This window comes from Ambystoma mexicanum, chromosome 12, assembly GCF_040938575.1.
Source record: "Ambystoma mexicanum isolate Mex_15411 chromosome 12, UKY_AmexF1_1, whole genome shotgun sequence".
NCBI classification, from domain to species: Eukaryota; Metazoa; Chordata; class Amphibia; order Caudata; family Ambystomatidae; genus Ambystoma; species Ambystoma mexicanum.
The window spans coordinates 150,522,576-150,539,399 of NC_090936.1; the positions used below are offsets into that span (position 1 = coordinate 150,522,576).

The following is a 16,824-nucleotide window of genomic DNA, read 5'->3' on the forward strand; positions in this document are numbered from 1 at the left end:
GTGGAGATTCACTGCTGGTGGGAGAGCGCATTTTGATTTACCTGACGAAACGCCTTCTTTGCGAGCACCTTGAGCTGTCATTTAGCCACCTGTCATCTCGTGGGTTAGAGCTCCTTCGATCTATGTCCTCCCTTCTGGGTGTCGCGTGTTCTCCTTCTCTTCTGTTGGTCGTGGGCTTTGACGCATGTTTCTGCGTCTCTCTTGAGTACGCTGCCTGTTTAGAGGGGGGCCCAGGTGCTTTTTTGCACAATGCTCTGTAGTGGTCCATTCCGCCGCACGCAGCGCATTGCTGTCCGACCGCGGGGCACTCGCTAGCGTGGGGATATTTGTATCCACATCGATAGTATGTGGCGTCTGGCCGCTTTCCTCCTTGGTTTGGTGCTGCATATAGTTTGTTGATGGCGTCTGGGTTGACTGCAGGCTGCTGTATGGTTACTTTTCCCAGGTTATCCAGTTGCGATTCTACTGCCGCCTCCATGCGTGCCAGTGCCAGGATCTCTTCCAGCGACCGTTGCTTTTGCAGCAGTTGCTTTCTGAATGGTTGTGAGAGGCATCCGGCGATCACCTGGGACCTGAGTGCTTCTTCGTTGGAGTATTTGTGAAATTCACAATATTTGAGCTTGATGTGAAGGCGCATGACAAAATTGTCTATAGACTTGCCCCTCTCTTGTCTGGTGGTATGGAATATGTGACGCTCATAATCAATATTGGTGTGGGGGGTGAAGTATTCCAATAGTTTGCCATGAAGTTCGCCATATGTTACTGTGTCAACGTTTAGGAGTTCTCCCGCAATGTCTCTCACTGCCGGTCCAACAGCCATGAAGAGGGTGTTTTTGAGTCTTGTGTCATCGGTTAGGCCTATGGCGCCTGCGTAGAATTTGAAGTCCCTGAGCCATATGCCCCAGCGAGGCCCCAGATTGGAGGTATCTTTCAGTCCAAATGGGGCTGGCATGTGCATGATTTGTGACGCGCCCCCCCTCTACTTGCACTGGCTGGTTGTTACCTTGTGTGGCTTCTGCCCCTCCGGATGACCCTTCCGGATGAGGAAGCTGTTGACACTGCTGGATCAGACATGGTGGTGTGGGCGAGGGCTTGTGGCTCTTGTTTGCTGGTCCTGGTTGTGTTGACAGCATGTGTGTGCGTTAGCTATTTGGCTTGTGTCTCCAGTGCTTGGTTTCTCTTTACGTCCTTATTCTCTCTGTCTGATTGCAGACCTTTTGAAATTCGCTGTGTAGTCCAGCGCACGTGCGTGTTACACGGAGCCGGTTCACATCAGTTGGTGGATCCTCCGCCTAGCGAGCTACCGTGGGCTTTAGCAGGGCGTGGGTAGCGTCTGCCGCCTTGTTTGGTCTTGAGGCCAGCTCCTATCTGGATTGTTTTAGTTTCGCCCGTGGCAGAGCATGGAGCAGATGAGGGGCGTTGCCAGTGCTTACCCCGTGAGGCCATACGCCACTGCAAAACTCCCGGTCCATTTGGCGGCGTGCTCAGGTTTCCTCCGGCGTGTGTGCTGAGCTCTCGCTCCTCTGAGCGGCATGCTCCTGTCTTCTCTGGCGTGTGTGTGTCTGCGCTGGGCGGGTGTCCCAGTTCCACACGGCGGCGTCCTTTACGTGGGCGGTGTGTGCAGTTTGTTTGGCTGCTGTCGTGGTCGAGGCGCGCCGACGCGCTATACTGCCCGGCAGCAGACCTCGTTCCGGCACGGGTAGGTCGCTCGACGCAGGAGCCTGTATCAACTGCAACCTTCTTTTGCTAATTTACAGTCGGCAACTGCCGAAACTCCCCTGACCCCTCCTTAACCCATACGTCATGTCCTGTCCCTTTTCCTGAGACCGCAACGGCGGCCCACCCACACAACGATGTGGGGAGGTGCTGACACACATTACCCAAAAACTTCCCTTGTGTACTTCTCAAACAGTCAAAAAGGAACGAATTGCCATTTGAGATTGTGGGACACTTTTTCATTGGTGCCTGAGCAGAGGTCGAAGTGGGCGGGAGCGGTCGGAAGCGGTGCTCCTATACTTTTTATTTTTAAGTTTCACCGTTCCTATACTTTTATTTTAAAAAGAAACCGTTCTGTAATGTTTCCTTTTAAAATAAAAGTGTAGGAAGAAGTTGAAACTTGCACTGCACTGAACATTCCCATAAAGAGAAGGTGTCTTTGTTTGGGGGTTTAGATTGTGTGTGGGAGGGGGTGTGGTGATGGGGTTTGTGGGGAGCAGGGTCAGGCCATTAGAGAACATAGTTCCACTACTTCTTTCCATAAACTTCGACCACTGTGCCTGAGACAATTGTATGCCCCACTCCGAACGTGTAGAGTTGGTTTTGCCACTCCCAGAGTACCTAGCTCCTTGGTTGGGCCAGTGTCTATGGAGGCTCCACCTGCTCGCATTTTTTTGTGCATGAGGCAAGAGTTGCCCGCTTGACGTTGGGGAGTGGCATACGGGCACGCTTTCTTGTCTTCTCTAGACACCACATTAACTAGAAACTGCTCTACACACGCAGCAAATGTATGCAGAGCCGTACGCAAAACAGCCAGCTTTGAGCTTCTGAGCATATGCACATAATAGCAACAGGCTCACCTATATGAGTGCGAGGCGGCACTGTATGTAACCACGTGTTCGGAGAGTGCTAAAACAGAAGGCACGCCCATGGAACCGAATGGCAGTAGACGCTTCCTGTCAAGGCGCTTGTGTCTGCCATTTGTGTGAGAGGCGAGGGAAGGTTTCCACGGTGCTCCGCCCTCTAGCACATCAGGCGGGAGGGGGAAGTACAAGCGAGCTCTGGACGCTGCGTGAGAGTCAACAGAGGCGACAAGGGAGTTAAAGCAACAAGGAAGGTTTAACGGAAAATGTCATCGGTTTGCCTGAAAGACTGCAAGGTAAGCGGGTGCTGTCACGACGCCGCAGAATGGGCTCGTATGCAGTTACCACTGTATGCACTTAACACGCAGTATTGTTCGCTGTTACAAAGCAACCGTACAGTATCATTTTGTCACGATTGCCTGTAATGTAGTCCTATTCGTACTTATTTTGCAATGTTATCAACACAGCATCTTTCATTTGTGGAAAGGAATATGGTAATCTTCTGGTTTTAAAAGAAGGGAACTTAACATTATGAAAACCAATTGTATGCATGCATGTCAGCAAGTGTGACTGTGGCCCTTAGAAAACAAGGGAAGCAAGTGCAAATTGTGTGTAAGTGATATATATATCATATATATATATATATAATGCGGACTAGGAGGCCTCCAGCAGCTAGGGCAGCATGAGACTGCAGCCCACTTTTAAAACTCTTGAAATATATTCCTCTAAATGCTGCTACATTAAATGTTTCTGCGTTCAGAAACACTCAGAGAAAATAAGATTTGGTTGATGCAGTGTATGTGTTTCCGAGCAATGCCAAGTGTATACTTGCTCTGTTTAATGGCTTGTCCATTTCTGGATATTATAGAGACGCAGTCATTTCTGGAAACAATTAACAGGTGCACGATTTGTAGAAAACGAGCTTTATAATGCAATTCATTCAACGACCTCAAAGTAGATAACTTGACGCGCCCACATCTGGCAACAGTATTTAAAGACAAAAACAACAAAATTAGAATACATTCTAGACATTAGGTATATGCAAATCTCATCCCTCCTATAAGTCCCTGCCTACAAATCCAAGTCAATATAAAATGGCCTACTCTGATTGGTTAGTACACTAACATGTAACAGTCGATGTGCATCCCACGGACATTGCCTACTCTTGGACAGTTAACCCCTTAAGTGCCATGGCGAAGTATCTCGTCCTTGGGATTACCTCCCTGTTGCCAAGGATGAGATACCTCGTCCTTGGCACTTAAGTGGTTAATGAAACAGAAAACGTTAGAAGGCATTGAATGTGTCGTAAATCTCCCCCCGTCTCACCTGTGATCGGGATCTCCCTTGTTCGGCCGCAGGACTCTTCCTGTGGATGGTTCGGTTCTTGAATAGGCTCGCCCGAGCCTCGTCAAGTTGCAGGATGCGTTCAGAGTTCCGGGAAGTTCGTGGTTCCAGGGTATCCAGGATTTAGCGATGAACGAGTAAGTAGGGGGGGAAATCCAGGAACAGGATAAAAGGCAAGGAAGGAAGTAAGAGGATTAAAGGAACCAATGTAGAAGGTAAGCACACATCGGGTCACTACCGAAGATAGCGTTGAGACGCGCGGACCCGCAGGGGTGTGACCAATTTATAGTACGTGCCACGACGTGAAAAGCTAGTGCGTAGCACGGAGCTTGGTACGGCCATGTTGGGAGGAACAAGGAGTACAAGCCCTTCGTGACAATGACCATGAGGTCCAGAAGGGGCAATTTCGCCGGGTCATGACAGCATGGCGAAATACCAAAATCAACAAAAAAGACCTTGGCACTGGGGGGGAAAACCCATGGCAGTTAAAAGAAGAGCGAAATCTGCCCTCCACAGCAGCAAACTAGATACAGTTACATTCTCTCTGTGCGACCAGACAGCTTGGCAACCCATGCTATTCCCAAAACTCGCTGCTCTCCCACGTTTGAAGATGTCCTTGTTAATATCCCATACTTGTCTGCCTATGTCAAGGACAAAAAAACATTATTTCAGTGTGCTCAAGTCCCTTGGGAAAGGTTTCATGAGAAAGTTTAACAGAGTCCTAACTTTTAGAATAATAGCTAATATTTGTGCTGCGAGGCCATCCCGCCACATACTCGGCAGCTCAATGGCTCTCTAGGATGCAGCAGAAACTAAATCCAATTAAAAATCGCAGAGACCCTCAAATAAAATGTCAGAAGCATCCACGTTCATAATATTCATGAAGCCTATATTTTCTCTTATGTCTATGATGTTGCACCTGCATATTAACAATATCAGGGCCTGTTTCAAGGGAAATTGTCAGCATATGCTAAAGACAGGAGTCCGAAAGCTTGCCAAAAAGCTCATAGGAAGACTTCGTGAAATTCCCCCCCAATATTTTTGAATGGGACTAAATCGTGCATCTGTAAACATGTTTTTTAAGGAATTTTGTCAATAGAATCGTTTTAGGAGAAATTCCTGTGTGGGGTTTCAGCGAGTTTTGTACATGGATTATATGACTCATTAAAAAAAATGTATTATACAGTGACCATCGGGCTGTTTATTGAAATGACCCTGTTCATTGTTAATGTGGCAAGGAAACAGAAGGTATAATTCTCAGTAAATGAACAGGCAAACGTTTCACAGGGCTTTCTTGCAAGAAAACAAAAAATTACTGAATGGTCTAGTTCGTGGTGTGATGCATCATGTCCCAGTTATCAAATGATTTAAAAGAGGGCTTTCTAAAGCTGTCCGCCTTATTCATCTCAATAGGCATAACATATTCCTGATTACATGTTTTTTAAAACAAAATTTTGTAATATTTATAATGTTTGAAAAGGTTAAAAAAATTGCTGATACAGTAGGATAGATTCCTACTAAAGTGCTCAGTGCTACAAAGTAGGGGTGTATCGAACCTCGGCTTCGAGTAAGTATTCAGCCGAATTTCAGTTGAAAATCAGCTATTCGGCTTCAGACGAATACTTACTGGAATCCTTACTAAAAGCCGATGTTACACCAGGGGTGCGTATATACACATGTGGTTTGTGTAAGTATATAATGCCTAAATATATAATTGCTAGGAAAGCACTGACAGACATTCCTTTATCTTCTATTTTTGTGTGCCTTTTAGCATATTTCTATACAAACTTGCAAGGTTCGCCTTTAGAAATTCAAGTGGACCACGGAATGGGGTGTGGCGTTGGCAGTTCCGACCCCACGCCACTTCCTTTATCATATGCACAGCCCCTGTGGACCGCAGTTTATGAGGCTTTGGGCTAACAACACCCAGCCGTTGGCATTACAAATAAAGAGACGGGGAAGGACAGGAGTGGGGGCATTGGGTGCTCATCCCCGATACCTTATTCATCCAGGCACATGTCATCTGGGGCAGTGAAAGGCAGCGGCCCCTGACAGTGGGTCACAGCTGTCACCCTATGGGGCTTCAATAGGCCTGCACAGCCCCAGACAGCCGCTGCCCCCTCTCGTGAGAAGCAACCCAATTGCTGGGGACGGCTATATTGATTCGCCGGCTCTCCCTTTCACATTTACCAATACCCAAAGAGGGGAGATAAACAGCTGAGAGGGATGGACACCAGAGGAGGCGCAGGTGGGGAGAGGATAGAAGGAGTCCCTGCCCCACCAGACGCTGGGCCAACGAGACAGGCCTCTACAAGTCTGCCTTCAGCCATTGGATGTCCAAATGGAATGCATTCTGTGTGATATCAAATAAACAGACACTCATGAAAATGCACTGTGTGATGCTATACAATACACAGGACAAGTGCTGGAATCCATAAAGCGTGTGTTGAGCGTCTCAGCTGCTTTTTAGTGCAGCAGGTTGGATGATATTATAGACAAAGAAAATACAGAGGCTTCACACAAAAGGTAGAAGGGGCTGGCACAGCTCTGAAAGCAGCGCTCTCTCCCCGCTCCTCTCTCCACTACTTGCAGTGCCCATAATGTCTCGTTCAGGGCCCACCCCGCAGAACAAAATGAGAGACAAACATGCATCTCGGGAGGATAGCTCAGGGGCAACGTGCTCGCCTTGGAAACAAGATGCCACGGAGCAACACAGGTTCGATCCCCGTTACCACGCTTAGAAACCTCTGGGCATTAAGCGCGTTTTAAATAACCTATAATATCATCTACTGTGCTTTCAGCACACTAGCCATGGAACACTATCTTGCTAAGTGGGCTTCACCTTTTACTTGATGGAGCAGAGATTGATTTGGAAAGACGGGGACATTACTTTTTTAAGTTTTCTTTGTTATTAGCAGTGCCTATTCTAACATATAAGTGTTTAAGTAATTGGAGTTGTAATGGAATGTTACCTACCAAATTTCTTATTAGGAAATGAAAGCAAGCAATTATAAAACTCCCCTTCTAAAGCTTAGTTAAAGCTATGATCTAATTATAAGCACTATGCATGTCCTTCACTGAAATCCTATTAAAACAAGCACTGGCAAAGCCAACAGTTTTGACTTGTATGCACTGCCTTTATATGCCTTGTTACTCGCACCATTTTGCACCTGCAACCATCAATAGCCAGTTGATACCACTACGGCAGTGTTAGGGAGAATCCTGTGCAGTTCCCTTGGGGAACACTGCAAAAAGATTAAGACTACAGGAGTAAGCAGTAAACCCAATTGGTAGCAGTCTGCACCACCCAGATTTACCTGGTAGCTGTGGCTGAGCAGTCAGACTTCTCTCAAGAAGAGTAGGGCAGTATGCAGAGTATACACAATAGGGCCAAAATACAGTAGAGCAAACAAACACTGACCAGAGCTTTGTATAAAAAGTATATAGTTATTTATTTAAAACACACTTTAGGTAATACACTCGCACTTTCAATGAAAAGTAATCTAAAACACAGCCAGGTAAGTATACACACCTTCCTTGATAACTATCAGACAAGTCAGGGTTAAAGCACAACTATTTGTTAAGACAGAAGTGAGCGCTTAACCTAGATGGCACTCCAAATGTTTAGGTTAAAAAGGGAGAGAAAAGGCAGAGCATAAAATGAAACAGTTCCCAACACTTTTAAGAGTTCAGAGCAAGGGGAGAAAGGCAGGTTATACGGTAGAGCCAAAGTTCATAGGCCAAGCCCACTTTAAATGGAGCAAAGCAAAATGTGCCCAGGATCACACGGTTTAAAGTGCACTGAAAGTCTTTGCAGAGTGTTCAAAAGAGGTTGGGGGGATTCAAAAGATATAGTTAGAGGTCTGGAGCCAACCCAGTATAGAAGCCAAGTATTTAAGGGTCACCTTTAGCAATCTGTAGAAAGGGAGGCCAGGCAGGACACAGTACCTTAAAGAGAAAGGAAGCTCCAGCGGGGGCAATTGTTCCTGGCAGTGATTGCAGTTCATTGTTCCGACCAGAGGAAGAGAGGATCTCGTTGAGGAGGAAACTTGGAGTCGTTGCACTGTACAGGGATGAAACTAGCCGTGGAGTTCCTGATTAAAAGATGCGGTCCTTTTATTCGTGGTCAAAAGTGGTGAGCTTGGCTATCCGGCCACCGGGGTGCTTGGCACGGGCGATTCGACCAAGGGCTGTCTTTGGAAGGCGAAAAAGGGTGAACTGGTTGATCCCACCAGCTCAGGGGAAGAAGACTCGTCCAGCAGAAGATCTTCTCTTGTCGTCGGGGAAGTGGTAAGGTAGCTGCAGCAGGGCTTCACCGGTGGTGTCGTCGTTGCAGATGGCTCAGCTTCGTCCCTCTTCAGATTCTTAGGTTCTGTGTCGACTTCTGAAGTTCCAGTCCCAAAGGCCCTGCTTTTATGCAGAAAAACCCCCATTCATCAGCCTAGCTGTCAATCACACATGCTAAAGTGGTGAGCCGGGCGGCTCACCACTGGGCCAATCAGAGTAGAGTGAGACGTGGGTTGCTAAGGCAACGCAGTCCAGGGTGCCAATTCCCCCCTCCACCCTTCCTGTGGAACCCAGACAGAGTGGCACCACTTGGAGGGCTTCTGTGGAGAAGCCCGCCAAAATAGTGGATCAAAGGGCTCGACCTTGGTCAGAGTTACAGAGACGGACACAAACGCCATTTTAGAATCGAGTTCTGGCAAAAAGACCCAACCGGTGATTTAATATTAAATAAATAAACCGGCGGTATCTTTAACATTGCACTATAAAGTGGTGCGTTTAAAATCAATGGGAAAATCCCATAGAGAATATTCTGGGGGAATATTTTGCGTGGTAACCACTGCCACCAGCCAGAAACTCGACGAGGGGGGATGGGACAGTGCCCCCTCGAAAACAGACCCAGGGGCAATCGAATTACCCCCTACCAGTACTTCCACAATATGATGGTTTGTACTGGTTCTGTTCACAATTTTGGACTAGTAAAGCCAATGGTGACTTTACATGCCCTGGGAGACAGTAGTCAGTCCCAGGGTATGGAGTCACTGTGACACCCATGTGGTACTGCACTGAGGGTGCTGTGTACCGCACATACAGAAAAACAGATGATACCCTATGGAGTAAAAAGGAACCCCATAGCCCATAAGCACATAACAAGTGAAAGACATACTTCAAATCATGCCTAAGAGTGGGAGTAAAAGAGTCTCACTATTAGCAGGGGAAAAAAGCAAACCCCAAAAATCCAGCAAAGCTGCTGGGGGACTCACTAGGTTTGGGAAATAAGCCTTATAAGAGAATTCTCCCTAACAGGTAGTACCTGGCAAGTGCCTCACCCATGCCTACACAAAAGCCAAAAATGTTGGCATTGCCAATGCTTGTTTGTTGTTGCTTTTGGGGGCATTATGCATCTTCCTACGTGTTTGTGTAATGCTGTTTATATATGTTCAAAATTACTGCTGCATAGCTCATTAATGGTTGGCACTCTGAGTGAATATTTTTAGTAGCGAACTACTATTCGGCTCACTATTCGACTACGGTTGAATACTTAGCCAGCTATTCAGTATTCTTTGGTACACCCCTTCTACAAAGTAATGACAATAAATACACATATAACAATCACTTTGATAATTATTTACACAGAAATTGAGTGATTCTGAAACATTAATATTCTGAATATTACATAGTTGAATCAATGAGGTGATGGTCAATAGTCAAAAACATATATAGTTTGATCATTATTTGCAAGAAATCAGATTAATCTAAAAAATAAAATAAATAAATAGTCAATGTCCAAATCTATAGTCTAAGAAGTTAGTGGTCAACTTACTGAGACAGCACAAAAACTGTCTTCCTCTTATGAAAATACAAGCTGTTCCCCGTCATATGGACCCAACATGTGCTAGTTATGACATATTCAGCTGTAGCTCCATATGCCATGTCTTCCTCATGTCCGAATAATATACACCACAGAGACAAAAGGGAAGGATATGAATCAGATATGTGCTATCTCTACTCAGTGTGCTTATAATATGGAATTCATTGATCAATATGTACTCCAAATCTTTTTACTTGCATGAGGTATGCTTTGTATAGCTCCACCCATGGCATATAGCTTCCTGCAAGGTGTTGAAAACAATACAATTATAATATAATGTAACACTCACCTTCCTTCAACTCAATAGCCCCGTCAAGGTTTCTATTGTAAACCCTCGAAGGGATGATTGAGCAAAAGGCCAAATGAGGATGCAACGCACCTCCTTACAGGAGCTGAAAAGATACAAAGGGGCACAATTATTACAGACTTAAATATAAGTGCCAAGTACCCCTAATCTACCCTGATGTAGCTAGTTATGTTCCGATAGAGGCTTTGAAGGAAAACGGACAGGAACACCTGATAGGAGGACAGGGCAAGTCCAAAAGGAAGCAGGTAGCAAGATTTCAGCAAACAGGACTATGCCGAATGGCACAAGCATCGCCTAAGGGACTTGGTGAGGTAACGGGTGCAAAGCCAAAAAATAAACAATCCAATGAAGGTCAATATCCAAAGAAGTTCAGAAAAACACCCTAGATCTTCAGTCTCAAAGTAGCAGGTAAAATCCCCAGATCAGGAGATAGAAAAAAATACCAAAAAAAACAAAATACAATTCTCAATCCAAAAGGCACAGTAGTGCAGGACCAAAATTCCAAGAAAACAAAAATACAGGTTCCAAAGGCACAGTAGTGCAGTTCATTCAAGCAAACAAATCCAAAGGGTCACCCAAAAGACTGGTCAAGTGGTGTAAGGGGTTGAAAACAGTACTTACAGACAGAACAAGCAGGCGAAAATCCATGGCAGCTCAACAGCATTCTGGAACAGCTGTGAAGCATTTCTGATGGTGCCACGTCCCGTGACTAAATGAATGTGTGAACAGAGACGAGACGCGGCACAGGACGTGTTGGGGCACTCGAGTTGTGGCTTTCTGTGTGCCGTTCAGCACTTCAGTAAACGCCATGCAAAACGCCAGTCGCAGCGTGGAGCGTTTCATAACATAATCCCAGCAATAAACATGCTTTTATTGTCAAATAACCAAAAATGCTTAATTACTTCGCTCTAAGGCCATGCATATAAATTCGTGAGCAATCGTAGTTCTGCTCCCACTAATTAAGATGTCCGAAAATGGATCATTTTAATATAGTTCGCAAGTGCTACAAAGTAACAGTGCCTGCACAAATCATCATCTGTGAGCTGTGAGAAATCTAGGGGTATTCTTCCTTGAAGACCCTGATAACCCTCTATTCAGATGGCCAGGGGAGGGTCATCGCTTTTGTATCTCAACCCTGGGGGTGGACAGGTGTGGGGGGGATCATCTGGATAGGGAGTCCGGGGTTGTACCCATGGGGGTACCCCAGACGAGACACAGTATATCCAAGGGGCAATAGGAGAGGAGGAGGAAGTCCCAGAGACCTTTATCGGATATGACGGGTCCGTTGTCCCTGATCCAAAGGGGACGTGTAAGAGGGACAAGTACATGAAACTGGATAAGAAGGAAGATCAAAGGAGACAGAGACATGGCGTTAATATTAATATCCCTTTATATCCCACTAGCACAGACTTGTGCTGGCAGAACAGGATGTCGGGGGTAAGGAGTAATCTACTGTAAAAGCAAGCCACTCCATTGAATAAACACAAGGCTATGGGTTTCCCCTCTCTTCTCTGTCATTCAGACAATAATGTTTCAGTACAAAAACCTACACTCCAATCCCACCACATATCACCCCCTCCCCATTTCCAATGAGTACTGGGACGAAGAAGAGGTGATCAGGAGCAATGAGGATTGCCCATAGACACAACATAAGAATGCCAAGTGCGGCCTACCATGTAAAACCTTTGAATTGTCCCACTAATAGTCAGGCAAGGTCAGGCACTTTATTCTGACTATTCACACTTGACTCCACTTGATTCTTTACACCCGTATAGAAAGGGAGGTTCTGCCAGAACCCGAGAGCGAGCTGGGGATGCTGACTGGACCAGAGGAGCCAAGGAGCAGGGAGCTGCAGGGAGAGAAGCCTGGAAGATCCGGAGGAGAAAGCGTGCCGAGTAACTGGCCCGGTGTTTGTGAGGGGCTGCAGCGTGGCTCGGGAGCCGTGTCTCCAGGTAGCCGGAGTGAGGCCACCTGTATACTGCTGGCATTGTCCAGAGAAATGCTCGTTCCCTTGGGACATGTGCGGGTCCCAATGGTGTCTGAGGGGCAGGTGGGGAGACCCTGACCTCGACTCAATGCATCCAGGAAAGACCACTCGCCAGCGCTATGCTACCCAGTGAGTTTTGAACAAGTGAGAGAGAGAAACGCGGGAGCGTGCGGTTGGCTGGAGTCGAAAGGGAAAAAGACAAGATTTTATAAAGCGGCACGTAGTGGAAAGCAAGAGTGAAAGCATAAAAGGACAGAAAGTAAGGAAGAAGGAACATGGAAAGTGGAAGGAAAGAGAGAGCGCGCTAACATCTCGGAAATAAAGCAAAGTCTGGAGTAAAGACATTTAAACGTGCAAGCAGCGCAGAAATAAAAGTGAAATCCAGAGTAAAGACATTTAAAGAGATATAGAAGTAAGAAACGGGTGCAAACCACCATGAAAGGAGAAAACAAGTGCACAGAAGAGTGAGATAAGTGTGCAAGAGGCACGAACAGGAAACAGACAGGTGCAAGTGTGCACGATAAAAAGAGGGAAGTGTGCAAGAGGCACAACACAGAAAAAGTAAATCAAAAGAAGGTGCAAGTGTATTCTATTGTATTGTTTATTTATATAGCGCCTATACACAGGCAAGTGTTTCAAAGCACTCAAGGAGGGTTGGAACACAGCGAAAAAACAACAGTCACTCAGAGCCCTTGAAACCCTGAACGATAATAGTCTGCACAGGCAGAGTAAGTGCATACAATACATCTAACAGTGTGGGATGTGGCAAATAGGCCTGATTGCGATTCTGCAAGTTTTTAACAGTACAATTGGGGTGAAGACAAGGTAGAGACAGACAAGACGCTCTTCAGGCGTGGTGCGTACGGATCGAGAAGTGCACAGAGGGTCACGGGGAGGGGAGGGTCAAGTGCACTCAGTCGGTTGAGACTGGGGTAAGTGCAGACAAAGCCACTCTCTTGGGTACATTTCTCAGTGCGTTGAGTGAGGGTGGAGTGTAGGGCCTTGAGGCAAGTGCGAGAGGGCTGGCAGGGGTGCCGGGGACCAGTGAGACTCTGAGGTACACCAGACAGCCAGTCAGCATGCTGTAAGGAATAGGTGTGAGAGAGGGACAGGAGAGAGAGCTAAGTTATCAGGGTACAGGGAGAGAGAAGGAAGAGGAGAAGAGGAAGGTCTTGAGGAGTTTCTGGAATTTCAGGAGATCCGACTCAAGATGTAGGGTGGCAGGGAGGCTTTTCCAGGGGGAGACACCTGCTAAGGATAAGGATCTCCTGCCAAATCTCTGCTTGGAGAACCGGCTCACTCGCAGAAGGTTGGAGGTAGATGAGCAGAGGGCTCGTGAGGGACAGTATTTAGGTAGGCAGTGTTGCAGATAGGTAGGTCCCCGGCACCAGAAAACCTTGTGGACAATGCAAAGGATCTTGAATTTTATCCTTGCAGCAATGGGGAGCCTGTGGAAGGATTTCAGCGCCATAGAGATGCAGTCCATGGGCTTGAGGCCAAGAATAAGTCACACGGTTCTGTTCTGCACGCAGTTCTGTGTGCACGAAAGAAACACAAAGAGATAAAAAGGGGTGCAGAAAGCACCTCAAGATAAAAGGTTAAAAGGAAAACAAGTACAAGAAATAAAGAGAGGGGCGAAAGATCAGTGTGGTCATGCTTAGGAGGAGCAAAGAGCCTGGCGTTTTGGAAAGTCTCTGATTCTACTCCATGAAAGGTTTGTATGTGAAAGAAACTGTATATAAGAGAACGGTATATCCTGACAAGCTGAACTTGTGTTTGAAACTAAAAGGCCCTAAGCTTGGGGAAGGGAACCCTAAGGGGCCTGATAAAGCTGAAACTTATTTTGGAAACCGAGGCGTAAGCTTGGGGAAGGGAACACTGAGAAGCCTAAGAAGAATTGTATTATTTTTTGTTTTCTGTTGACCTTCGTAAAGAGGGGGCTAGGATGTGTAAGGGAACCCTAAGAGGCCCAGTAAGGACATTGTTGAATTTGGTGAAGAGGGACCTAGACCTGGGGAAAGGAACCCTGAGGGGCCTAACATGAACTATGTCTTTTTGTTTGGAACTGGAAAGATCAAAGCTTGAGGAAGGGAAGACCAAGAGACCCAGAGACATTGTTCATTCCATTGAATTACTGCAAGAGCCCTTCGTGGAAGGTTTTAAGGGCAACCCTTTTGAGTTTAACTGTTTTGAACTGGCAGAACTATACATATTGGTAATACTACCTGAAACCACCTATTGTTTACATTTCCTTACTGTTTTTCTTTAAGAAGTCTTCCTATCACATTTTATTAAAGAGTGAGGGCAAGGGAGACCGCTAGATGGTGCAGGCAAGATGGCTGCCTGATGTAATCCTCCCTTGCCGTCTGGAAAACGATGGCAACAGGTTGAAGCAAAATCGGCGGATTACTGAGCCTCGGTGCGCCAATATGTTTTGTGAAGATCCCAGGCACGTACAGACCGAAAAAGAGAGCATTTGGTGTGCGCTGGTTGCGCAACATGGAGCAGTGAAGACGGTGTGGTGTGCAACACTGGAGCGGCCTGCCGGTGTGGTGTCCTTGGGAGGAGGGGCCCTGCCGGGTAAGGCGGACGACCGCACTTTGAAGACAATGCCTGCTGGGCACGGCACTGTCGCATGGCCCGTTGCAGCAATACTGGCTAACGAGGGAGAAAACACAAGGGGAAGAGTTAGCCGCCCCAGGTGGTGCGGCGAGGTACCAGACTATGCAGCGATCCACCGAAAGCATGGTGGATCAAGGTAATTAACGGTAATTAATGTTCCTGTGATCTTAATAACAGCACACAAAAGCATGCACCTGGCAAAAGAGCCTGAAGGGGGTAATAAACACACAGCACAACCCTAAAAGCGAAGCAGCTCAGCGCGAGAAGCATGGCGTTCCTCAGTGAAACCAGTGGTCGAAGTAGGCGGGAGCGGTGCTCCTCTACTTCCTTTAATTAAGTTTTACTGTTCCTATACTTTTTAATTTAAAAAGAAACCGTTCCGGAATGGTTTTGTTTTAAAATAAAAGTTTAGGAAGAAGTTAAACCTTTCACTTTCAGTGCACTGCACTGAGCGTTCCCCTAAACAGCAGGAGCATGTATGTGGGTGTTTGTATTGCATGTAGGAGTGCTGTGGTGATAGGGTTTGTGGGGAGCGGTGCAGGCCAGTAGGGAACATAGCTCCACTACTTCTTTTTGTACACTTCGACCACTGACTGAAACAAAAGCCTATGCACTGTCTCAGTGAGGTCTGGGTGAGCAGTCCCCCTCCCGAAATGGAATTCACTGAACCTACCGCACAAGGGAGCCTACGGGCTAAAGTAGGGCAGGGAGCTACAATGTGACACTGAATGCAGGAGAACCAACCACAGGGGGATCGCATTGACAAGCTGCTCAACGTATATACAACAAAGAGAAGCAAAGACCGTCCCAAGTGAGCCTGATAGACCAGCAAAGGCAAGTGGATTACTTGCACAGTGGCGACCAAGCAACATCTATGGCACCATGATCCTCATGAAAGGCACTTAAGAGAAGAGGAATAGACCAGGAACACGGCTCTGAACATAAAACTACTCGACACGTAACTGCCTCCCGAAGTGCCAGGCCAACCATAAAAGCACGACCCAAAGAAAAGTTGCCAGCCCCACGTCAGCTTTGCATTGTATCAGTGGAGGAAGGAAGGAGCCCTTGGTTTACATTGCCAACGCACAGACCGAGCTGGTTTCTAAGAAAGAAACGGTGCTGCAGTTGTTCCACCACAACCCTGCTGCAATGGGGGAGCCTCCCCGCAATGCCGGACGCAGACAACGAGGCCTCAACGAAAGCAGATTTTCGACTGCTGCTTGAGGAGATCAGATCAATGAAGGCCAATTAGCAAGTTGGAAGACAGAGTTGAAGCGGTTGAAAACTACCAACAGTCGGCAGCAGATGCAGAGATGAAAACTGATGGCCGCTTTCAGGACCTGGAGCAAACGAGAAGCAGACTTAGCTGCAATAGTGGACGACCTATAAAATCGAGCGTGAAGCACGAACTTAAGGATACCCGAGTTGAAAGAACTTAAAGGAGAGACTCCACAGACATTGGAAAAAAGGGTCAAAGCTCTTATTGAGACCCTCTTCGAAGTGCCCCAAATACCAGCTACAGAGTTTGACAGGGTACATAGAGGAGGCGGTCCTCCCAATGGCCCAAGATCAGTGATCGCAAAATTCCATCACTACAGGCAGAAAGCTGACCTCATCAACAAAGCGAGAAGCCAAGATAAAATCGACTTTGAGGGGTCAAGTATACGCATCTATCAATATCTGTCCTTAATCACTCTTCAAAAAAGGAGAGACTGTGCTCCACTAACAGCATGGCTCCAGGATCAGGGCATTAGATACTGTTGGTGATATCCCCATTTCACTGAATTTTGAAAAGGAGTTGAAGACTACAGAGTCACAAGTGGCGAAGAGGCAGCAAGGGTTCTGCAGAGACTGCAAGGAGAGGACAGAAGCGCTAATTTGGGGTGAAAATATAAGCATGGAACAAAGAGTCCCGTGTTCTGAACGCCTACCAAAACAAGTAAAAACAGGAGCATCATGGAAATAACAAAGATTTAATACTCTGTGAAAAGCATGACCAGGCATGGCCAGTGAAAACAATTTCTGACCGTTCCAGCCAAAGATAACCTATGAGAAGGTGACGCACACATCAGTGGTTTTTTTCTCTTTCCAAGCATGGGCTGGCACCAGA

At 46.7% G+C, this 16,824-nt stretch overlaps 1 protein-coding gene across 3 annotated transcripts in view; it reads left to right on the forward strand.

Annotated features, from left to right (window-relative positions):
• Positions 1 to 2,609: 2,609 nt before the first annotated feature.
• TTC38 (tetratricopeptide repeat domain 38) overlaps positions 2,610 to 16,824 on the forward strand; it is a 549,973-nt gene continuing 535,758 nt past the window's right edge. The window contains exon 1 of one of the 3 annotated variants that reach the window (XM_069628191.1): positions 2,610 to 2,875. In XM_069628191.1, the coding sequence (XP_069484292.1) occupies positions 2,846 to 2,875 (30 nt within the window). In that variant the 5' untranslated portion in view covers positions 2,610 to 2,845. The remainder of the gene's footprint in view (positions 2,876 to 16,824) is intronic. The other 2 variants (XM_069628193.1, XM_069628192.1) reach the window with 2 other exon arrangements.